Genomic DNA, 25,834 nt, shown 5'->3' on the forward strand with positions numbered 1-25,834 from the left:
CTATGGATATTTTCTCCTTCCATCTACCCCTCCATCCAACCTAAAACAACAACAGCCAACCTAACCCAAAGAGAGACAGCTCTACCCCAATAAGCAGATTAACTTATTATGCCTCCAATAAATTAAGACACTTTTATTTAAGAATACTTCCTTTTTTCTGAATCTGAAAAACAGAGTAGTTATAAAAATAATAGCCTTTTTAATCCTGTAAGGAAAACAGCAAAGGAAAAGTCTGATAAATATCTAACGTTTCATACAACAGAAAATTACATAGCATATTTCAAGGACAAAATTACATAGCATATTTCAAGGACAAAGGCTGGGGAACCAAGATTACCACCAAGAAGCAAAAAGGATAAAAGGACATGCTCAGGTACAGCCTACAACAGGGATGCTCAAAGAGTGGTCCACAGACCCTGGGGTTCCCGAGACCCTTGCAGAGGATCCGCAAGGTCAAAACTATTTTCCTAATACTACTAAGACGTGATTTGCCTTCTTCACTGTGGTGACATGTGCACTAATGGTGGAAAAGCAATGAGGGATAAAACTGGTGCTGCCTTACCACAAACCAAGGCAGAAAAACAAAAATGTACCAGTAGTTATTAAGTTCTTTACTGCTATGCACTTGTGATTTAAAAAAAAAAAAAAAAAAAGGCAGTTTCACTTAAAATTATTCTTGATGAACTATTAAAAATTATTTTATTAAATCTCAACCCCAGTGCAAGTGATATTTCATGGGATAAACAGGAAGAACGCATAAAGTATGTCAGCTGCACGTGGAAGCATGATGGTGGCCTCAAGGAAAAGCACCCCAGTGACTGAGCTGCAAGCTGAACTAGCTGCATTTTTCATGGAATACCCTTCTTATTTGAAGGAACAATTAACAGATAAACTATGGTTGTTCTGACTTGGGTATCTGGTAGACACTGTCTTGAAAATGAATAAAGTGAGCCTGTCACTTCAAGGAAAACAACAGTATTAGTTGCCAATGATAAAATTCAACTTTTCAAGAGAAAATTTAAATTGAGAAAACTTGTATCTACCATTGTGAGTTTGATAACCCTAGTACTTAAATACTGTTCTGAGAAGATCAGTGGGTGATATTAATGAATGTGATTTTTGTTATTGTTTTTGACGAAATGTGTCAACATTTAAAAAACCCGCATAATTCAGTGAACCCCTAATTTCCAAATGACCATGTTACAAATTTACGTATGGTTAAAAGATCCACTCAAAGTTTAAGACGGACCAAAAGGATTTTAAGGTAACAGAGTACAAGAAGTTCACTGATGTGGTTTCAGGTTCTACATGGCAAATAACCTTTAAGGAATTACCACAAAATCAATTCATGTAATACACCATATTAACACAATCAAGGAGAAGAACCACATGATCATCAAGAGACTAAAAAAAACCATGTGACACATCCAACAGCTATTCATAATAAAAACTCCCAACAAACTAGTAATAAAAGGGAGCTTTCTCAACCTGATAATAGGCATCTATGAAAAACCTACAGCTAACTTAATGGTGAAAGAATGAATAGACAAGGATGTCTGCTCTCATCACTGTATCAGAGATTCTATCCAGTGTAATCAGGCAAGGGGAAAAAAAAGACATCCAGATGGGAAAGGAAGAAGTAAAATGGTCTTTATTTACAGATGACATGATCGAGTATGTAGAAAATCCTAGGGAATCCAGAAAGACCCTAAGAACCCACAAAAAACGTACTAGAACTAGTAAACGAGTTCAGCAAGTTCATAGGATACAATATCAACAGACAAATCAATTGTATTTCTATAGGCTAGCAATGAACAATCTGAAAAGGAAAATAAGGAAATTCCATTCACAATAGCATGGAAATACTCAGGAATAAATTTAACAAAAGAAATATAAGGCCTGTACACTGAAAACTACAAAACATTGCTGAAAGAAGCTAAAGCTCTAAATAAATGAAGAGACAGAGGACTTGTATTTCCCAACTTTAAAACTTACTACAAAGCTACAGTCATCAAGACAGTGTGGTACTAGCATAAGGATTCACACATAGAATCAAGAGAACAGAACTCGAGTCCAGAAATAACTCTTAAATTTATGTTCAACTGATTTTTTGATAAGGGTGCCAAGACAATTCAATGAGGAAAGGATAGTCTTCTCAATAAATGGCATGGGGAGAATTGGATATCCACATGCAAAAACACGAATTTATACCCTTACCTCACACCATAAAAAAAAAACTTAACTCAAAATGGATCACAGACCTAAATGTAAGAGCTAAAACTATAAAACTCTTAGAAGAAAACATAGGAGTAAATCTTCGTGACCTTAAGTTAGGCAATGATTTATTCAATACAACACCAACAGCATAAGCAATTTAAAAAAATGATAAACTAGACTTCATCAAAATTAAACACTTTTGCACTTCAAAAGATACCATTAAGTGAAAGCACAGGCCACAGAACAGAAGAAAATATTTACAAATCATATATCTGATGAGGAACTTGCATCTAGTTATATAACTCTCATAACTCAATAATAAGATAACCCAATTTTAAAAATAGGCAAAAGATTTGAATTGACATCTTATCAAAGAAGATAGATAAATGTCCATTAAGCACATGAAAAAATGGTCACTGTCAGTAGTCATCAAGGAAATATCAACCAAACCCACAATGAGATGCCACTTTGTATCCACTAGTATGGCTAAAAAAAAAAAAAAAAAAATAGAGAGAATAACAAGTGTTGACAAAGATACGAAGAAACTAGAACCCTTATATATACATGGCTGGTGGGAATGTAAAATGATGCAGGCACTTTGGCAGTTTCTTCTTCTTCTTTTTTTTTTTTTTGGTGAGGAAGATTGGCCCTGCGCTAACATTTGTTGCCAATCTTCCTCTTTTTGCTTGAGGAAGATTGTCAGTGAGCTAACATCTGTGCAGTCTTCCTCTATTTTGTACGTGGGACGCCACCACAGCATGGCTTGATGAGTGGTGTATACGTCCGAGCCTAGGAATCGAACCCACAGACCCCAGTCCACTGAAGCAGACCACTACACCACCAGGCCAGCCTGGCGGTTTCTTAAAACAGATTGACCATATAGTCCAGCAAGTCCACACTCCTAGTTATGTACCCAAGTGAAATAAAAACATATATCTGCACAAAGATTTGGACATAAATGTTCATAAGCAACATTAATCATAACAGCTAAAAAGCAGAAATAACTCAGATGTTCAACAACTTATGAATGGATAAACAAAGTGTGTTAGATTCATAAATTGGAAATACTATTTGGCAATAAAAAGAAATGAAAGTACTGATTCATGCTGCAACATGGATAAAACAAAAAATATTATGCTAAGTGAAAAAAGCCAGACACAAAAGACCACATGTCACATGATTCTATTATATGTAAATATACTACATGTAATATATTATGTAGAAAAGGCAAATCTATACAGAGAGAAAGCAGATTAGTAGGTTGGCTAGGGATGGGAACGAGCAGTGACTGCAAATGGGCACAAAGGAATTTTTTCAGGGGATGGAAACGTTCTAAAATTGGATTGCAGTGATGGTTGTACAACTCTATAAATTTACTAAAAATCACTGAATTATAAGTTATAACTTAAAATGAGTGCATCTTATGGTATATAAATCATACCTCAATAAAGCTATTAAAAAATATCATTTGTTGAGTTTTGGTATAGTATCAAAGATAATAGTATCCACAACTATTTGAAAATTATCTTAAAATACTCCAGGCTTTTCTAACTATATTTCTGTGTGTTGGATTTTCTTCATAGATGTAACCCAAAATATATTAAAACAGATACCACCTGTCTTCTATTAGGCAGACATTAAAGACTTTTGTGAAAATGTAATACACAGTGCCCCCTTCTCGTTAAAATTTTTTTTGTTTTGGAAAATAGTTATTTTTTATAAAAAATGTTACTTATGTTAATGTGTAATGGGTTATTTTTTATTTATTTAGGGTTTTTTTGTGAGTAAGATCAGCCCTGAGCTAACATCTGATGCCAATCCTCTTCTTTGTACTGAGGAAGACTGGCCCTGGGCTAACATCTGTGCCTATCTTCTCTACTTTATATGGGACGCCGCCACAGCGTGGCTTGACAAGTAGTGCATCGGCACGCACGCAGGATCCGAACCCGTGAACCCTGGGCTGCCGGAGCGTATGCACTTAACCGCTACGCCACCAGGCCGGCCCTAATGGGTTATTTTTTAAATGAATTAATAAATATTTAAAATTTTCCTCAGTTTTAATTTCTAACATGGTAAATATTGATAGGTATATCCCACATAAACAAAAGCTCTTGGGATCCTCAATAAATTTTTAGAATAAAGGAGGTCCCAAAACCAAAACTTTTGAGAACCACTTCTCTATCACCAAGCCTTTTTGGCCTCTAACCTGGAATGTCCCAGAAGCACCTTTGCCAGTTATTTGTTCTAACTGGCCTCTCTCTACCGCCCTCTGCAAAGCATTCTTCAACAGCTGAGGCCTGCAGAGAAAACAAAAAATAGCAATAAATATATCAATGAAATAAAGATTTGAAGAAACAGATCCAGGGTTATTCCCTGAACTAAACTTCTGACTCCTATTACATGTAGTATTTTGTTAAAATGGACAACGAAATAATAAATTGTTGGCACTTTTAACAAGTGGCATTCTTTTTCCTTCAAGCAAAGGAGCTAAGTCATCACCTGTACATACAGAACCATGTGTGATACAGAACCAATTTCCAATTGCCAGGGCACCCCAAAAACCTGTCACTTATTACCACAACTGCAACCAAACTGTGCAATCAAAGAATGGGCATCTTTAAAGACCCATCCAACTCTGGAATTCTCTGAGGCAGAATTCCTGGATTTTTTTTTTTCAAGTATATACAAAATAACAACAACAAAAAACAGAGTCATTTTTGCAAACCAGTATCTAAAGTCAGCCTAGTAAAATACAATTCCCTGAGAAAGAACACAGATTGTTCTTAACATAGTATCTCTGTCTTAAGAGGGTTGTAGTTAAAAGTAAATAAATAAAAACAAGGTTATCAAAACCAAATGGCAGGCAAGAAGGAACTGTATATCATTTAAAATATAACAACAAAGTGTTGAAGTAAGAGCTGTTCTGTCAAGGGGCAGTAGTCTGAATGGGTGCTGGGAATCTGAGGTGCAGGGAGAAACCAATCAAGTTGACTCAAGGCTTTATGGGGACAGTGGTACAGACCAAGATGGAGTCAAATGTAAAGCTATATATCCAGGCCAACAACAGGACATCTAAGAAAGGGATAATCATAATTTGAAAGTTTTCTGATTTGTTTTGCCACACCTCTCAAGAAAAAATTACTAGAATAGGACCCAATAAGCAGAATACCATGAGACTCATTTGCAACTCATCAGTTGCTAGGTAGACAGAAAAAAATCACTGGGGCAGCCCAATGAGGGCCAAACTACAATCATCTGAGATGCTTCATTGGGCTTTGACATTTTTCTTTGCAGAAAAAATTTTGAATCTTTTATCGAAACCACTAAGCATTCATTACAGGCTGAGTTGACACGAGTTATTAATTACATCATCCATACGCCAGGGGAAGAGGAGCAGAAGAGCAGAGGGAATTCCACGCTCTAACAGGATGCTAGAGAGTAGGAACCACACTATGAAACCTTGTACATCCCTGACACTCCAAATTAAGAAACTCCCAATTAAAAAAATCTCCCTATGAAAATATTTCTAAGCCAGTGCTATTACATTCAGGAAGAATATGATTTATGCCATGACCCAAACACACACACACACTCATTTATCCCACAAATATTTAGTATTTATTTATTATGGTTATGCAGGAGTAAACACACAGATCCGGTCACTAAACTCAAGTTTATGATATGATGAATACATAATGATCACGGTAGTGAATGATAAGGCTCAGGGTTGAAGCACATGCACAGAGCTTTCGGAACATAACTGAGAGAGTGATTTAACTGTCAGACAATTTTTCTATGAGTCGCTCTATAAGTTGGATTGCTTAAAGGCTGATTTCCAATGGTGGATCACATAGCTTAAGTAAAACGTTGAAACTCCAGACTCTTTTTTTTAATCAAATTAAATACTGGTCTGAGAAAAACTTTCTTAACCAAGTTTCCAATGTTCCAGGAATAAGGATGGGTTAAATCGGTTCCTTAATATTTTTGTTTCTCAGCAATATCAATCATTATGCTAGCATATACCTTGTCCTGGGCTTTTAGAAATCTCATTCACTCACTTCTATCTTCAGGTAAAACCATACTTACCAACTGCTTCAAAGCTTCTCAGATTGGCCTTTTCTCTCTAATCACTGCCACAGCCTTAGTAAAAGCCACCATGCCCTCCCTTCTGGGTCCTGTGCGGCTTTCCGTTTTCATAGTGCACTCCACTATTAAGTCAATAGACCTACAAAGGCCCCTTTTACTACGTTACTCAGCTAACCAGGTGTCAGGTCTTAATGCATCAACCCAGCTTCAAAGCTTCCATGACATGGTCCCACCAGTCAGACCCAGGCTTCTTTTAGTTCCCAAAAAAGAATGCCAACTCCTGCCTCTGAAATTTTCTCACGAAGCTCCTTTGAGATTGCCTTCCCCACTCTATCATTCCCTCTAAATTCTATGTTCTGGACCTAATCAAGCCCCATCTCTTTAACTTACTGCTAACTTCCAGGCACAGCTCTCTTTTCCGAAAAAGTTCTATAGTCCATATCACACCATTTTGTACTTACTATGGTGCCAAGTGTTATTCTAAATGCTTGTGGAATAAACAAAATAATACAACCACCCCAAGAAATAGTTACTATTATTGCCCATACTTTACTGAAGGGGAAAAGTTAAATCATTTCTCCAAGGTCACACAGCTAGGCAGTGGAAGACACAGGTTATAAACCTGGGCAGTCTGACTCCAGATTCTGCATTCTTACTCACTATGCTATGCCTGCACTTTCCAATATAAGACAATCTTGAACAGTGGAAAAAGCAAGAGGTGTATAATTACAAGATGAAATAAACTTCTGGCTCACCAGTGAACACAGCCAGGTAACCCTGTAAGATTTTTATCAGCAAAACTGGGGTAAGAATATATATTTTTAAGTCCATTTTGAGAATTATGGGAAACAATGTAAACAAAAGTGGTTTATAAAGCCCTATACAAATTCAAGGGACTGTTTATTATTACAGCACATTGTTTTAAAAAAATAAGATGATTAGACCAGTTTAATTAGAAAGCAGGGAATAATGGCTTGATTGCTGGTGGCCATGTTTTTCAACTGTGGAGAAAGTCAATCTGCACTGAGATATAAAAATGAAAGTCATGCACAGAAAGAATTGAAGGTAAGGGATGGAGGGCAAACTGCAACTGATAGCAGCAAGGGTTCTGAGGGGCAGGGATCTAAATAAGAGAATTAAATCAGTCTGTTAGAAATGCATAGGTGGAATTAAAAAGATAACGAGACTTAAAATTACTTAGAGGTCAAACTGTTAAAAGTCTAAGGGGTCTGCAAAGAAATTAATATGTTTAGAGAAAAGTATAGGGTATAAAATTGAATCCTGACCTACGTTTATTTTTGGTGTGAGTAGAAAGAGAAAAATCAAAGAGAGTATAACGAAGTTACACAAGGATTTTAGAATCTGACTTCTAACACCACTGGACAGAACTACCGTCAAAAGTTTCTAAAGGCACCTTCTTAGAAACTAACCCAAAGTCTCTATGTAAACCCAAAATGCCCAGTTTTCCCCCTAGGGTTGCAAAAAATCACTGTTATCAAATTAAGGTGGTAACTCGCATGTTATATAAAAAACATCTTTAAACATCCGAATCATATTTAGCATGATGTGATGCTCAAAACACGAGAATTGAGACTAATAATACTAACATTAGTTGAGTACTTACTACATGCCAGGCACTGTTCTAAGCGCTTAACATGTACTAAGAGATTTAAGCCTCCTAACAACCCTATGAGTTATACACTGTTAATCAATAAGGAAACTGAGACACAGAGATAACTTATTCAAAGATAAAAAACTGGAAATGACAGAATCAGGATTTAAACCTAAGGGGACTGGTTCTGAGGTCTGTGCTCTTAACTACAATGCTCTACAGACTCCAGTATATGAGAGGAGATATTATGTCTCATCTCACATGCTCCAGGGCATACGTTCCTTGAGTGAAACGGCCAGATGAAGTGCCCATATTCACTCATTCAACTACTATTTATTGAACATCTACTGTGTGCTAGGCTCAGGGGTAACAGAAGTGAACAATATAGATAAAAATCCTAGCCTTCAGGAATCTGACATTTTAATGGACTAGACAAGTTATTTTTTTTGAAAAGCAAATAAAATATGTAGTATGTTAGGACATGATGAGTGCTATGGAGAAAAACAAGGCAGAAACAGAATTCTGAATGCTGGGAGAGGAGGGAAAGGTTGCAAAGATAATTTAGTTGGTTGTATCAACCAAATGCAATGGTGTGGGCCATGTCTGGATACTGACTCGAAAAAACCAGCTGTAAAAAGTCATTTTGGAGACAACTGGGGACATTTGAAATGGCCTGGATATTGGCTCATGTTAAGGAATTATTAATTTTGTTAGAAATAATGTTAGTATGATGGTTATATTCTCTCTACATTTATGTGTATGTCTGAAAATTTCCAAAATGAAGTGTTTAAAAAATAGTAAGGCAGTCAAGGCAGGCCTGTGGTGACGACATTAAGAGTAAAAACTTGAAGAAGCGAAGGAGTGAGCAAGAGATTATGGAGGAAAACCACTCAGGCAAAGGGAACAGCAAGCGTGAAGGCTCTGAGGCTGGCGAGGGAGGGAAGAGTAGTAGGAGACTAGGTCAGAGATGCAATGGAACTGTAGTGTTTTACAGGTCACTTAAAGATTCTGGCTTTAACTGTGAGGGGTTTAGGAAGCCACTGGAAGGAAGTTACATGTTTGAAAAGTCTCTCTCACTGCTATGTTAAGAACAGAATGAAGGGGAGGGAGCACAAGGGACGCAGTCAAGAGGTTACTGCTCTAATACAGATGAGAGATGACAGCAGCTTTGAACAAAGTGGTAATAGTGGAAGTAATGAGAAGAGGTCTGTTTATGGACACGTTTCCAAGACAGAGCCAAGGTAATTGCCTACCAATTAGATGTAGGTGTGGGATAAAGCGAAGAGACCAGCACAAACCCAAGGTTTTTGGTTTCAGCAACTGGAAAGATGTTGCCATTAACTGAGACGGAGAAGACATGGAAGGTGGAGAGCTTTTTTGGCGGGGGAAGGGGGTCAAGAGTTCAGTTTTGGACATGTCAAGTTAGACATACAAGTGGTGATGTCAAATAGGCATCTGTATATATGAATTTAGAATTAGGAGGGAGGTATGGGCTAGATTTACATATCTGTAGATTAGCAGTGTACAGGTGGTATTTAAAGCTTTCAAAGTGGGAAGAATTACCAAGTGAATGTGGACAGAAAAGACAAGAGGCCTAAAGTCTAACCCTGGGGCATTCTTACATTAAAGAGTTAGTAGGAGATGGGAAATCAGCAATCCTTAGGAGACTGAAAAAGTATGGGTAGGGGCCGGCCCTGTGGCTTAGCGGTTGAGTGTGGGCGCTCCGCTACTGGCGGCCGGGGTTCGGATCCCAGGTGCACACCGACAGGCTTGTCCGGCCATGTTGAGGCCGTGTCCCACGTGCAGCAACTAGAAGGATGTGCAACTATGACCCACAGCTATCTACTGGGGCTTTGGGGAGAAAAAGGGGGGGAAAAAAAAAAGGAGGAGGATTGGCAATAGATAGTTCAGGGCCGGTCTTCCTTAGCTAAAAAAGAGGAGGATTGGCATGGATGTTAGCTCAGGGCTGATCTTCCTCACAAAAAAAAAAAAAAAAAAAGTATGGGTAGTTAAGTTGGATGAAAATCAGGAAGGTGTGGTGTCCTGGAAGGGACATGAAGAGTGTTTCAAGTAGGTAGGAGTCATCAACTGTCAAATGCCAGTGAGAGACCAACAAGTAAGTTAAGTACTATAAATTGACCACTGAAATCTGCAATGTAGAGGTCACCGGTGACGATGACAGGAAGAAGTAATTCAGGTAAAATGGTGGGGATAATGTGTGACAAAAGCAGGTTTGAGAGAAAGTAGGAGGGGAAAAATTATAGACAGCAAGTATAGACAACTCACTTTAAAAACGTATTTTTCCTGCTCTTTTGTTTGACCGAGTTTAAGTATGGCTAAATTTTCATGTTAAATGTATAAATGACAGGGTCTCCACTACAATCAGAGGTAGAGAAAATCAATATGGTTTCACAGAAGTAAAGGCAAAAAGAGTTTCAAAGGAAAAAGTTACCATTAATAAGGCCATAGGAAAAGGTCTTCAGGTTCATTAGCATCTATGGGTTGACAAGCCATATATTATCAGGCAAATTTTGTTTGAACATAAGATGACGACAGGAAACATTCCCAAAGACTACACCTAGAGCAAAGTCACACTGCTATCAACAACGTGTCTTACGTAAGTAGATCCATAACGCAAGAAAAAGGCTGGGGAGGATATGGTCCCCAGTCACCAAAGGAGAGAAAAGAAAGAGAAAAGTGAAATGTGTTTCTATATTTAAATGCATCATACAATGCATTTCTGACCCACAGTTGTAACTGTGGGTCATACTCAGGGCATAACAAGCACAAAAATATCAGGATATTAATTTCAAATTTTCTGCTTCTATGATTCTCTTTTCTTTAGCACTATTTCACTAACTCTTTAATTGAGCACTGTGAAGACCACTAAGTTCTTTTCTGAAAATGTGGCTTCTGGGCTGAAACCTCAGTAATTCTAATTGTATGCCTCAGTAATGCAAGTAAATACTGGTACTAAACTATATCAAGACAACGTGCAGGCCGGGCCGGTGGCTTAGCAGTTAAGTGCGCGCGCTCCGCTACTGGCGGCCCGGGTTCAGATCCCGGGCGTGCACCGACGCACCGCTTCTCCGGCCATGCTGAGGCTGCGTCCCACATACAGCAACTAGAAGGATGTGCAGCTATGACATACAACTATCTACTGGGGCTTTGGGGAAGAAAAAAAAGGAGGAGGATTGGCAATAGATGTTAGCTCGGAGCCGGTCTTCCTCAGCAAAAAGAGGAGGATTAGCATGGATGTTAGCTCAGGGCTGATCTCCCTCACACACACACAAAAAAGACAATGTGCATTCAATATAGAAATCTTCTGTAGAAAGGACTGTGGATTAAACATAATTTTCCTAAAGTCATGATGACAAAGAACTCACACAAACACATTCAAAACACAAACTCTGTGAATTACAAATTTACACAAATATGTCTACATGAAAATACACAAAAAACACGTGACAATCTAATCACTCTAGATGTTTGTGTCAAGTTTTTACCAATGAATTACTATCAAATTTCTCTCAGAATTTTACATTGTATGTTTAAATGGTGAAGTTATTATGCTACTTCTACGTAGAGGTGGTATAAAAGCCTACATTCTCTTATGTTCTCAGTTATAACTCTAAACAAAAAATAATCAGTACCAACCATTTCATACCCATTAAGACAGCTACTATCAAAAAATCCCAAAAAACAGCAAGTATTGGCATAGACAGGAAGAAATTATAACTTGTGTACCACTGGTGGCAATGTAAAATGGTATAGCCACTTCGGAAAATGATATGGCAGATCCTCAAAATTTTAAAAATAGGGGCCGGCCCCACGGCTTAGCAGTTAAGTGCGCGCACTCCGCTACCGGCGGCCCGGGTTCAGATCCCGGGCGTGCACCGACGCACCGCTTCTCCGGCCATGCTGAGGCCGCGTCCCACATACAGCAACTAGAAGGATGTGCAGCTATGACATACAACTATCTACTGGGGCTTTGGGGAAGAAAAAAAGGAGGAGGATTGGCAATAGATGTTAGCTCAGAGCCGGTCTTCCTCAGCAAAAAGAGGAGGATTAGCATGGATGTTAGCTCAGGGCTGATCTTCCTCACAAAAAAAAAAAAATTTAAAAACAGAATTACCATATCATCCAGTAGTTCCACTTCTGGGTATATATCCCAAAGAATTAAAAGGAGGGTCTCAAAGAGATATTAGCACACCAATGTTTATAGGAGTATTATTTATAATAGCTAAAATGTGAAAGCAACCTAAGCGTCCACTGACAGATGAATTGATAAGCAAAATGTACTATATACAAACAATGGAATACTATTCAGCCTTAAAAAGGAAGGAAATTCTGACACATGGGACAACAGGAATGAACTTTGAGGATATTATGCTAAGTGAAATAAGCCAGTCACAAAAAGACAAATACTCTATAATTCCACTTATATGAGGTACTTAGAGTAGTCAAAATCAGAGACAGAAAGTAGAATGATGGTTGTCAGAGGCTGGGGGGCAAAGGGGAAAACGGAGAGTTCTTGTTTAATGGGTATGAAGTTGCAGTTTTACACGATGAAAAGAGTTCTGGAGATGGATGGTGGTGATGGTAGCACATTATGAATGTGTTTAATACCAATGAATACTGTACACTTAAAAATGGTTAAGATGGAAAATTTTATGTTTACATATATTTTACTACAATAAAAAAATTAGAGGGGCCGGCCCTGTGGCATAGCGGTGGGGTGCGCACGCTTTGCTGCCGGTGGCCTGGGTTTGGATCCTGGCCACGCACCGATGCACCGCTTGTTAGGCCATGCTGTGGTGGCATCCCATGTGGAGTGGGGGAATATGGGCAAGGATGTTTGCCCAGGGCCAGTCTTCCTCAGCAAAAAGAGGAGGATTGGCATGGATGTTAGCTCAGGGCTGATCTTCCTCAAAGGAAAAAAAAAAATTAGAAAAGATAAAAATTAAAAAAAATAATGAGCAGCTAAGAGGACAAAGAGATTAATGCTGAACATTCTAGCAGCTAACATCATGAAAAGAGTTATTCTACCAAGGTCTCATAAAAGTCAACATGTGCTCTGGGTTTCAAAAAGGAACTATATATGGAGATATGAAAAGGAAAACATAATGGAACAAAAAATAAAACCTATAAAAAAGGTTTTCATTCTTAGCCCAGCCAAAAGTAATCCTTCTTAAATATTTAATCTTTCTCCTTTTCTCATGAAAATGGGGGCTAAGGGAATAACACAGACATCTGTGCTTTAAAGTCCAGGCCAATGTCTCATACCTGATGTCCACTCTAAGTTTAGGGTAATACTGAGACACATATTTCCTGATGAGACTGTAGGAAGCTTCTTTCGGTTCACAAAGGCGAGTAAAGGCCAGTGGGAGGATATCCTCCAATTTTACTTGTGGTTCTGGATCCACTGCAGAGCTCCTGTTCTGAAAGGTAATATCAAAAATTATCATCATTCATTATAGAATACAGAGCTTTCTTTTTTTTTTTTTTAATTTTTTATTTATTTATTTTTCCCCTAAAGCCCCAGGCGATAGCTGTAAGTCATAGTTGCACATTCTTCTAGTTGCTGTATGTGGGACGCGGCCTCAGCATGGACGGAGAAGCAGTGCGTCTGTGCGCGCCCGGGATCCGAACCCGGGCAGCCTGCATCGGAGCGCACGCACTTAACCGCTAAGCCACGGGGCCGGCCCCAGAGCTTTCTGTTCTAATGCTTCTATATTCAACTTAAGGGCTTTCCTTAGTTGATTGCCAAATCAACTAACCAACAGAAAACTATCACTTTTGTCCCACATTCAAAAAATCACACCACACTGGTATAGTGTCACTTGTGTGGCAATTTCTTTGAGATAAACATTCCATGGGGCCAGCCCGGTGGCGTAACGGTTAAGTTTACGCACTCCGCTTCAGTGGCCGGGGGTTTGCAGGTTCAGATCCTGGGTGTGGACTCATGCACCGCTTATCAAGCCATGCTGTGGCGACGTCTCGTATAAAGTAGAGGAAGACGGGCATGGATATTAGCCCAGGGACAATCTTCCTCAGTAAAAAAAAAAAAAAAACAAAAAACAAAGAGGATTGTCAACAGATGTCAGCTCAGGGATAATCTTCCTTAAAAAAAAAATTCAGATTGAGAGAGCTAAAAATACATATAAAAATAAAAAGGCATAAAATATTTTATTTAAAGGTCTTAATTCAATCTTAGCCTTCAACAACAAAGAATGAAAAGGATCATGCAGCACCAAAAAACACTGCACAAAAGTTCATTTTGAAAGTGCAAGTTTTATGAAAAAAAGTACAAAAATCTTCAGAGTTGTAAAGACAAAGATGTACAGGAATATTTTTCATTTCAATTACTAACACAGAGGAAATACTAGACAGTTTGCTTTATTATTGTACAAATACTTTCCATAGATCAAATTATGTGTCTCGGGGAGGGGAAGTACTAGTATTTACAAAAAAGAGAATAACTGGCTCTGGATATAGTTTTTGGATCTAATATTAGGTAAAAATGTACTTGTATGCCTCTTCTAGTTTAAAAGATATTTCCTAAAAAGCAGTATAATCATACAGCTGCCCAAATTCAACATAGGCCAGTTAAGTGTGTGGGCTCTGGGGCTGGAGTGTTTGGATCTGCACTGTCTATTCTAGTCACTAGCTGGGCAATAATGGGCAAACTACTTTTAACCTCCTTAGCAGAAAGGCTGCACTTTGTATAGTGCATGGCACACAGTGAACACTCAATACACACTGCTCTTTTTAGTAGTAGTAATAGTATTACAGTGCTCAATCAAGCTGTGGTACAGACTCCTTACCTTTCTGTCTCTGGATTTCTGAGGTGTTTTTCTTGATTTTTGGACCACAACAAAACTCCCAGAAGCACCTTTTCCTTTTACCTAAAGTAAATTAATTTTAGTTGCAATAACCAGTATTTTTATTTTAGAATATTTTGGTATTCATATTATAACTTTATACCAGATCACACAAATTACAGGGCATGGTGATGTAAGAACTAATGTAACTGCTTTGACCTCTTCAGAGAAAAAAGAATAATGGATGAGTCAAAAGACTTGGGATCAAATCCTATTTATGGTACCATCTAGCTACTCAATATTGGACAACCCCATGAGCCCTCTGAGCTTTTATTTTCTCATCTACAAAACTGGGAAAGAATGCTATTACGATATCAGGTTAAACAACCTACTACAACCTTTCAAAAAAAAAGTCCCATGGAAGGAAGAGACACAATCTCTTGGGGAAAATGACAAAACCTCTCACTATCTTGAAAGGAAGATAGCTCCTGAGCAAAATTTAGAATGGTTGATCTCTGGCCACAATGCTTCCCATAGTTTGTCCATTACAGATTATTACTGCATATGGGAAAGGTTATCTAATAATTTTCAGACATTGCACATGATAGTATGTATAAGTCTTACCACGTATTTATCCAGTTTACAAAGCAGTTTCATTGACTTTCAAGTTGATTCACGTTAACCCAAGTCCTCCACACCTGAGCTTTACCTACCTGGCTATAAATGTAGCCATCAAGATGAAACGCTTTCAGCCTATACACTATTGTTTAACAATCAAACTGAGGGTCAGCCTGTAAGTCACAAACTATATTTTCACAGAGAAAAAGATGAAGCCAGTTCATATATACTGTGCTGACAGACACTATGATATAGGACAGGTCTTTCCATTCTAATTATACTGGTTAGATAATATCTTTTAATCAATGATTATTTTAAAGGCCATTTAACCATCAGTTTTGCAACATTTTGAGAAAGAAGCTAGAATGTAAGCTCCACACAACAGGAATCTGTTTTACCCACTCAATCTGCCTAAGCACCTGGCACACAAGAGACACTCAGTATGGAATTAAGTACTTGTTGAAAGCTCCTAAGCAGAGTTTAAACGCCTGAATGGCACAGAATTCTGTATTAATCAAACTGTGCAGAAAGGTATGGAAGAAAGGCAACAGCACTCTGGGAATGCAGTGAACTAGGCCCTTAGAACCATCTCTGCCACTACCATGGGACCTTGGTAGTTACTTCATCCCTCTGGACCTCTGAAGAGGATTTAGATAAGATAAAGTCCATTCTAGCTTTAGATTTTTATGATTCTAAGCAATGTTTTGATGTACTATGCAAAGTAACAAGGATTTATGCCTGAGATCAATGTTGGTTTTAGTACAAGTCTCAATTTACTCAGGCTTCTCTATGCTCCTACCAAGCTTTCATAGTTTTAGATACTAATAAATTAAGGTGAACCTATTTACAAAGCTAATTTATAACAGTTACAAGACTAGTCATGTAAGTTAGGCATTAAAACTAAAAACCTAAGACAAGAGCAATTATCTTTTTTGCTTTTGCAATAATAGGATTCCTTAACCCCATTTCTCATCTTCAGCACCACATGATCTCAAGCTCAAGCAACCCCTAAAGAAAATCCAATTAAAAGCACAAGCAACTAGAAAAAAATGATACTACCCTATTGCTTATGCCCTCTAGAATAGTTAACTTACTAAAGGTAACTGGCACCAGTGATTTTGAAACCTCGTCTCAAATAATAAAACTAGGTTAAGCTTAAGCATTTCATCATCATGTTAACTTATTTTTAACAAAAAAAAAACACAAAAAGCCTGAATGTTACTAAATATGGACTTACAGCTAATACATGTTGAAATGATCATATTACCAACAACTGTTTCATACCTGTTTGATGACACCTCTGTTTAATTCTCTTTTCAGTGCTTGCTTAAGGAGGTAGCCCCTTCTCTCCAGCTCCAGAGAAGGGTACTTATGGATGATATATTTTCGAATAGCAACCACTGATGCACCACTCTTCTGGAAGCATGCCTAGAAAACAGATTTATCAAACCATATACATTACTTTAAACTAGTTGTTTTTCATTAGACAGAAAATCTGGCACATATGTTTCCAAAAAAAATTATTTTCGAAATGAACTTGATAATGGAGGATAAAAATGGCAGGGAAGAATGAATAGTATTTCAGGTAACTTTAGTTTACCATGGCTGTGAAGAAATACAGAATTACAATATTTCTGCAACAATAATTTTAAATTGTTCAAAACAGCCAAATAGAAGGTACAACATGTGAACAACATTCTGTGTGTTAATGAAGAAACCTCTTCCCATTTTAATTCTCTTCTATTAGAAGACTTCTTCAGCATTAAAATGAGGAAAGCAGAACATTTTATTGCTTGTAGGACCACTGATCTGGCCCATTTTATGGAATGAGCTTTGGCACACTGGGACCAATATTTCTCTGCAACCTTTGTGTGAATGCCAACAGAGAACATAAGCAAAGATACTCTCAATAAACGGCATAAAACTGGGTTTACAGATGGCAAAATCTTAAGGGGACTCTTGGGTAACAATGAGGGCATTCAATTGCAATTTAAAGTGCTCTCCTTCCATTTCCACCCTATTTATCTACACGCCATTTGACTAATGCCCATGGAAGACTACAGCAGGTCATCATGCCACAAACACAGCAAATTTTTTTTGAACGCTTTACATTTTGAAGCACACTTAAGTAGCATCTGTTATTTATCCAATGGGCTAGTCCACCCATTTTGTGTTGCTGTTGTCTATTCTCATTGGATAAAGACTTAGTCGAACATTATATACTTTGACAACAAAGAAAAATAACTCACAGACAGATGGAACAGAAAAGACTGTACAACACAAAACAAGCTGTGTTAATATGGGTCACCTACTTCAAGTAAATGTCTCTGGCCTATTACAACCTATTGAAGTTGACTCCCGATCTTATAAGAAAATACAAAGCAAAAAAAATAAAGCAGAAAAGAACTCTCAGGGCCTGCCCGGTGGCGCAAGCAGCTAAGTGTGCACACTCTGCTCCAGCGGCCCAGGGTTCGCAGGTTTGGATCCCGGGCGCACACCGATGCACCGCTCGTCAAGCCATGCTGTGGCGGCGTCCCATATAAAGTAGAGGAAGATGGGCACGGATGTCAGCCCACGGCCAATCTTCCTCGGCAAAAAGAGGAGGATTGGCATCGGATGTTAGCTCAGGGCTGATCTTCCTCATGAGAAAAAAAAAAGAGCAGAACTCTCTAATGCTAAAACAATTGCTTGCTCCATCAAACTGATAATGAGATGGAAGTTGACATCAAGACTCCTGTTTGATTCAGAAAATGGTATAAGTGGTCTGAAATGATTTGTTACACTGCTTGGAACACACGAGATATATATATATCTCATGTGTATAAATATGCACAATCATATTCAAACTCTTCTTTAGGCCTAATTATACTGTTTTAATTTTTTGTTTTACTATTTTAAAATTTTAGTCCCTCTTCCATCCTCACTGTAACCCTGTTCCTCCAAACCTAGGCTGAGTGGTCATGAAGTGAAACCCTTGAAGAAAGGCTACTCAAAGAAAAGAGATCTCCCTATAGTCAAGCTATCTAGACCAAGAAAAGTTTTCTTAACAAGTTGAGAGGACTCCTGAAGGAGTGCAGGGAGAGGTCTGAAGACAAACTCTTTTCCAGTTTATATTGTCAGTGCTGTCTTCTTAAATTCTGAGAATGACCATCAGGCTGCTCCTTCCTATGTACACCACCCTTGGTTAAATTGATCTGTATCCCTCTGTCTCCAATTCTGACTCAGATCCTAGGGACAGGGTCTCTGAAATGAGGGAGTCTATGGCTTCTAGTTTAACTCCTCTTATCATGTGAAATAAATAAAACAAAATTAACCAGAAAAATTTACACAAAAAAGGCAAGGTCAGATTAGAACACAATCTTAAAAATTAAAATAAGACAACTATTATCTGATGATCACATAAGCTAATGAATGTCAATGGTTTATGGCAAAGTCATAAAGCTATGCAAGGAGGATAATTTTTCAAAGTATTTGGAAAGGCTAGGTGATGAAGCAAGGTAGTAAGGTTTCGAAGAGAGTTTCTTATAGTTCAAGTGTGAAAGATAACCACTACCAATATTAGACGCTCAGTTTTGAAAATGGACCTAAAGATAATATACTTTTTAAAAATAAAAATTCTCAATGCTATTCAGTTACCTTGAGTCACAATTAGATTTCACAAGGGCAAGGACCTTGTCTGTCTTATTCTATGCTTTATCACTAGTAGGGCTGCCTAACACAGAGAAGTTAGTCCTTAAATGTTGGTGAATGAATGAACATGTTCAGCCTTCAAATAAAACTATACTTAACCAATAAAATGAGTAAAAAAAAAAAAAATCTAAAGATAAGTTAAAAATACTTGCTATAGTAAATTTAAATTTTAAAAAAAATAAACAGTACTCACCAAATGTGATTATATTATAAAAACCTAAACTTCACAATGGCTTTTTTCTACTTAAATCCCTTTTAGGAAGCAGAGCAACATTTCTGATACCTGAACAGGAGTATGTCATTTTCAAATAAGCAAAAGATGAACAGAATAAATCTAAGATGAATCGCTTGAAATAAAAACTTGCCTTAATGGCCTCAGTTAGGATTGCATCCATCTTGGGACGTGGGGAGGAAGCCATTGGTGTTTGTTTCTGGGCCCTGGCTAGCTGGCTGGCAGAAAGGGTAGCCCAAGAAGGTATTGTTTTTTTCACTTTCTTCTCCTTTTCTTTAGATTGATCTTTCTCACTTTAAAACAAAGAATTGTTGTTAGGCAAGATAAACTCCCCAGAAAGAGGAAAAGACCGGGGGGGGGGGGGGAAGGGGTAAAAATTAATGTTTTAATTTATTTCCACACTAAGGTGATATGTAAAAATAAGGAAAATTTTACAAAATCAAACATTTTTGAAAATTTGAATACTATAAATGAACCAAAAAGGTGTTTTCTCCTAGGTGCAGGAGAGAGGAGTCATATAAAATAGCAGTGATAGGAAGGGCCAGTACATAAAAGAAATGAGAATCTGAAAGTATTCTAGTAACAACTACAAACGATGCAATTCAGTATAGTGCAAAGAACCCAAGCTCTGAAGTCCAAAAACCTGGCTTTGAGTTTTAGCTCCCACACTCAGTAGTGACATGATTTCAGCAAGCGACCTGAGTCTCAGTCTCCTGAGCTGTAAAACAGTAACATAATACCAAATACTTCACAAGGTTGTTGCAAGAATTATGGGATTATGTTTACTGAAACAATTTTGTGAGCCATAAAGCATTATACAAATTTGATTCTAATAATAATAGCACTCCACACACCTAAAATACAGGGTAGCTAAAAATTCCAGACCTTACTTAAACCTATGAAACTGGGATAAAGAATTCCCTGAGGATTAAACCTACAAGGTATAGTTATTACTAAGTTATTCCTTATTTAAAAAGTAACTCTTTACTGTTCTGACCAACTAGAATGAATGCTACCAGCCATCTTCCAAAAAGAAATTTTAAATGAAAAAATACCACCATATTGTACAGATTATCAATAGCAAATTTTGCTTTCAGATTCTCAAATTCACCCTCCAACTGAATACTTCATTAAACATATACACAGTTTTATGTCACTCTAGCAATGGCTTGATATCAACTAACGTAAGCATATAAAAATAACTCACTCCTGGCACAGAGGGAAGTATAAAACGGTGAAGTGTCTCCCAGGTCAGAATTTTATAGTCATGTTTTCATTTCTTATTGAAATTCTGTCAATGCTTAAAATACCAGACACTCCAACAATGAATTCTAAGCACAAAAAGACATTCCAAAGCCAAAAGGAATGAATTTTCTATCATTCAAACCATTATTCTGATAACTACTACAAATTCTAATAGGCCATACAACTATATAATTAAGCCTATTTCAAATGATAATTCTAAAAAGTTATTCCCAATAGCAAATATCTTGTGTAAACCAACGTTATAACACTTTAAAACAATCTGACCTACAGTCCTTTTACACAGTCTTCAATTATAAATAGCAAGAAGGCATAACTCCTTACTCTTTTTTGGTTTCCTCAGAAGACTTGTTTTCTTCCTTCTCTTCATTCTCAGGTTCCCCCTTTGGCTGCTCTGTCTCACTAGATGTAGCAGGTGGAGTTTCATTCTCTCGTTCTTCTACAGTGGAGACAGATTCCTCTGAACTTATGTCTGGTTCTAAAAAATCAGGTGAGCAGAACTGCATCAAGTAGATATATTAAAGCCTGAGTCAATAACAGGGTAAAAGTTCATCTTATTACACAGATAAGCCAAATGTTCCAATTAACAGATGGACTCTAAAAAGAACAAATAGCAACTGTAGTTTTCTTTCATTCTTTACGTCACTTAAGTTGCCTATTCAAGGGGTTGTTTATTCAGACAATTATGTGAGAAAAGGAGATGGACCAGGGAATTACACAGAATGGGAAACTCATTTTACCCCAAATCAAATCTCCTGATTATTCTACTCTGCAATATTAATGATGAGACTCATAATTAAGGAATTAGCCATTTCGGGCCGGCCCCGTGGCTTAGCGGTTAAGTGCGTGCGCTCCACTACTGGCGGCCCGGGTTCGGATCCCAGGCGCGCACCGACGCACTGCTTCTCCGGCCACGCTGAGGCCGCGTCCCACATACAGCAACTAGAAGGATATGCAGCTATGACATACAACTATCTACTGGGGCTTTGGGGGAAAAATAAATTAATTAATTAATTAAAAAAAAAAAGAAATTAGCCATTTCATAATTTAACAGACAAATCCTAGTAAGGGAATAAGTAATAGAAATTTAACATGTATTTTCAAAGTGAAATAACTTGGGCAAGAGTAGAAATATGAGAACGGGAGTATTAGGTCTGGAGTTGTCTGTGTCTTTTCTCAGTATGTCTCTTTAAGCAGCTACTATAAAACACAGAACCCCAGGAAACAGTTAAGCAGGGACTTCAAAGAAAAGGACTCCAGTGGCAAAAATAAGGCAAAAAATAAAAGTATATGCCTGAAGAGTTTAGTCATTTAAATTAAGACTTCTTTGTGGCCTTCACGTAAACAAGTAAGAGAATTTTAAAAATGCCATTTCCTCCTTATACTCAAACCACATAAATACAATTCTAAAGGAATTTCTAGTTTCTCAACAAATTAAAATTCTAAATCACAAATTTCAGAATGGTCCTCTATCACTTGTAAATCTCATCCTGGATTATGCTCTTCTACCAGACATGCAAGTAATTCAAAAATCTTCCCATATATGTCCAGCCAAAATTGAGGTTTTAGAGGTGGAGACATGTGGATTCAAGTTCAGTCTTTATAACTTTCTAGCTTGATATCTTAGGGCAAGTTCTTTGACGTCTCCAAGTCTCAGTAACCTTACGTCAGAGTTATTATGAAGATTACATAAAATGCTTTAGGGGAAGCCTGTTTTTTACTTACTACGTAAGTAGTAAGTACTTACTACTTACTACGTAAGGGATTCCTATCCTTCTTTGGCCTCTTCTGCTGCTTCTAGAACTCTTTCACAAAGTATCAAGGCCAGAACTTCATTATAACAATAGTATCTAAAGATACAGATAACTGCAAGATGTATTTTTTATCATGATGTATCTTTTACTGTCCCTCGCCCCAATGATTTGAACTTACTGGCTGTGTGTGTAAGAACTTACTATTAATTAGTCGTGTGTTTATTTATTTATACATTGCCTTATTCTAAAAAGGATGAAAAGCTAAGAACTGTTTACTGGGTTTAACTGTAATAATAGAGCTATAAATTTAATTTCACATTATTTTCTCTTTTCAAGAACTGCTTAATAGTTGATGGCTTAATAAAGATTCAGTCACTCATAAATATTATGTACTATGTATAAGACACTGTTTCCAACTCATTAGACTACTGTGTCTACCTCTGTGTGAAATGCAAGATTTATAAAATTTAAAATGAGTGAAGTCCAATTATTTCCATGTACAAAATACTGTAACAGGATAGAGAGATGATTAAATAAACATACAGCTTGTGAAGTTTCTTACCGGTTCTTTATAAATTCTTAGTTGACTTTTCTAACACCTTGCACCTGAACCCTCAGGCATATATTCTATATGTTATCAGTGATTTAGTGACTTCAACTGGTTGTTAAACAAATGTGGATCACGATGGGCCACTACTAAGTGGCTTATCTCATTGCCAGACAAAATAACCAGTCTTCAACTCAGGAGCATCTTTTTTTTTGTTTGTTTTTGATGAGGAAGATTGGCCCTGAGCTAACATCTGTGCCCATGCTCCTCCATCTTGTATGTGGGACGCCACCACAGCATGGCTTGATGACCAGTGCATAGGTCCACATACGGGATCCGAACCTGCAAACCCGGGGCCACTGACACTGAGCAGGCGAACTTAACCACTACCACGGGGTCGGCCCCATCCATTATTTTTTAATATGCTGATTCCCTGTCTCCTAACTGCCTTAGGCCAGGATACCCAAATTGCTTATAGTATTCACCTGAGGATTTTGAGACAAAATCCAGGCTCAGCTGGAAAAGAGTATATCTCTGGTACACCAAGGGATAAAGACAATAAGGGGTCATGTATCTTTTATTCCTAATCTATGCTGGTCAGCAAATATTTGGTTCTAACAGCTAGGACAGGGACAGCACCACACACCCATCCCTAGCCAACCTGAGTTAAAAGGCAAGGGAGAAAGGGGAAAAGGGTAAGGAAAAAAGGTGGTCAGGACGCCATAAATGAGCACTGGTACTCCAAGGGGATGGTTCTACATCTCTCAATTCATTATTTCCCACCTCTGTCTGGCCAATCTTCTCTCCACCAACACCAAAGTTATAAACCAATGTTTTGATTGCCCACTTGCTCCCTTAAGGCCTCCTGATGATTTCTGGGTGAGTCTTCCACTATGCATCCTGAAGGCTCAAGTTCGCCATTCCTCCAGTCTTCATCCCCATGACACTGTATGCTGCCCAGAAGCTACTCTTCAATCGTTCCTGTTCTCTCCAACCATTTTTCTGTTTTTAATTCCAAAAACATGAGATTTTCACCTTCCAAAAATCTTTAGAGACAAGATGAAATTCTTACTTTGCCCACATGGTCTGGAAATGACAAACCAACAAGTACCACTTCTCTCTTTAAATGTTCCCCCAAAATACTCAGCCATGGAAAAGAACAATTAAATTCAAGGGAATTTATGGGACTCCAAATTGGAGTAGAAACTTTTGCCTTTTTAAGTTGTCCACTGCTTTACTTTACCTGGCTTTTCTTTCTCCCCTTCAGCAACCTTGCTTTTGGGAGGAGTTTCCCGGGTAGCATTCACAGCTCGACGAATCGGCATGGTGCTATCTTCTACCTTCTAAGAAAAGAGATGGCCATAATCACACATGCATAAAAAAAATCTCGTCTCTCTTTCTCAAGGGGCCTAACTGGGTGTCAGGAGACGTAGGAGAATTCTTCAAGTCGACTCCAGGATCTGATGCAAATTATTTTTAACAAATGTTTTTGAAGTGAAATATGATTTTTAAGAAGTACTTCCCAAAATATTTTATTTTAGCTAGAATTTCAAATGGAAACAAATAATTATATTTGATTTGGAATACAGTAATTCAAGGGGAAAGGGAAGATGAAAAGAACTTCGTATCTATTTGATTTTTTTCAGATTCACAACCCAGACTCCCCAAAGTAGAGGAAGGAACATGTACCAAGAAGAACCCAGCAGGGGCTGAAGTCAGGGACTGATCCAAGAGTGAGCTTCAAGAATGTGTCAGCCCCTACCTCACCTAACTTGTCCGCGTGGATCAGCTGAGCTCCTACTATAAGTGGGAGTGCCTTAGGATGGACGAGTTCACCTTGAGATGTATCAGTCGCCATTTAAAATAATTTCTAGGCCCGAGTACAGGTTACACTCTGAAGCCTCTGCTGTTAACCACAAGGATTTTTCCTAATGGTTTCAGTGTGGTGAAGAGTCAACCTAAAGCACAGAAAAGACCTGGTGTGAAGATTAACAGAAACAAAACTAAACTACAACGTCTAAATTTAATATACATCCAAAGGGGAAAAAATTTAACTATAAAATTTATAGCTAAGTGACAGATGACTTGGTCAGTTATCATTCAGAGAGAGAAAATCACTATCAAAATATACACTTGGTAAAGCAGCGACTAAGACAAATGCACAAGCCACAGCAGCTGTTGCACCTTCCACATGAACAAAGGCAACAAGGACAAGAAAGCTCATAAGGAACCTCACAACAGACAGAATAAGGAGACTAAGGAACAGTTTACTCAAATGTTTACTCAAAGATCAGTTAACTAAAGAGAGAAGGCTTTTGTTATTGTTCTCAAAGCAGTCAGGAAAACTAACGGTAACCTTAACTCCACCTCCATTACAGAAGTAATACAAGGGCAAAAACACTGCTGAAGAACATGACATTCTAAGAGCCTCCAGACCCAGAGAAGAAAATTTAGACCATCACCTATAACAGAAGTATGTTTCTAGGACCTTGTCATATTTTTAATGTAAACTAAACTAGCACAGAACATAACTAAATATTCAAAGATAAAACCCATGTAGTCACTCAAATTTACCTGATCATTAACACTACTGCCCCCCAAAAATCTCATCTGGGACTCAATGACATTTTATAATAAAAATCCTTCAATGTAAAAAAAAACATCAGTTAAATGTTTAGATTTCTGTGCTAACGAACATTGCAAAGAGTTGGGGAATGGTAGACTAGTCATTCAACTTCTACTTTAAGCTCTAAACTTGTTTAGGAATTTGAGTTTTCAATTTGTCCGGTAACAGTCCCAAGCTACAACAACTGGGATAAATCCAAAAAACCCAAACACAGAGAATGCTTTCATATTTGCAGGGAAAATCTTTTTATGGAAACACCAAGAGCAACACTAGACTTCTGAATCGTCAATCAGTTGCAAGGAAAGGCAGCTGAAAGAATTCAAGATAGTATAATGCACTAAAACTTATTATCAAGAGTAATTTAT

The 25,834-nt window shown here is 37.7% G+C and overlaps 1 protein-coding gene across 19 annotated transcripts in view; it reads right to left on the reverse strand.

Moving 5' to 3' along the window:
- The window catches only part of HP1BP3 (heterochromatin protein 1 binding protein 3), a 36,413-nt gene that overhangs the window by 6,226 nt on the left and 4,353 nt on the right, over positions 1–25,834 (reverse strand). For 7 of the 19 annotated variants that reach the window (XM_058553100.1, XM_058553103.1, XM_058553102.1 and 4 more), the window contains exons 2-9: positions 24,606–24,801; positions 24,087–24,186; positions 20,867–21,020; positions 19,413–19,572; positions 16,642–16,785; positions 14,743–14,823; positions 13,202–13,356; positions 4,424–4,514 (exon numbers count right to left, since the gene is read on the reverse strand). In XM_058553100.1, the coding sequence (XP_058409083.1) occupies positions 4,424–4,514; positions 13,202–13,356; positions 14,743–14,823; positions 16,642–16,785; positions 19,413–19,572; positions 20,867–21,020; positions 24,087–24,186; positions 24,606–24,701 (981 nt within the window). In that variant the 5' untranslated portion in view covers positions 24,702–24,801. Of the gene's footprint in view, positions 1–4,423; positions 4,515–13,201; positions 13,357–14,742; positions 14,824–16,641; positions 16,786–19,412; positions 19,573–20,866; positions 21,043–24,086; positions 24,187–24,605; positions 24,802–25,834 lie in introns of those variants that run through there. The other 12 variants (XM_058553108.1, XM_058553111.1, XM_058553109.1 and 9 more) reach the window with 8 other exon arrangements.

This window comes from Diceros bicornis, chromosome 13 (assembly GCF_020826845.1).
Source record: "Diceros bicornis minor isolate mBicDic1 chromosome 13, mDicBic1.mat.cur, whole genome shotgun sequence".
Taxonomy (NCBI): Eukaryota; Metazoa; Chordata; class Mammalia; order Perissodactyla; family Rhinocerotidae; genus Diceros; species Diceros bicornis.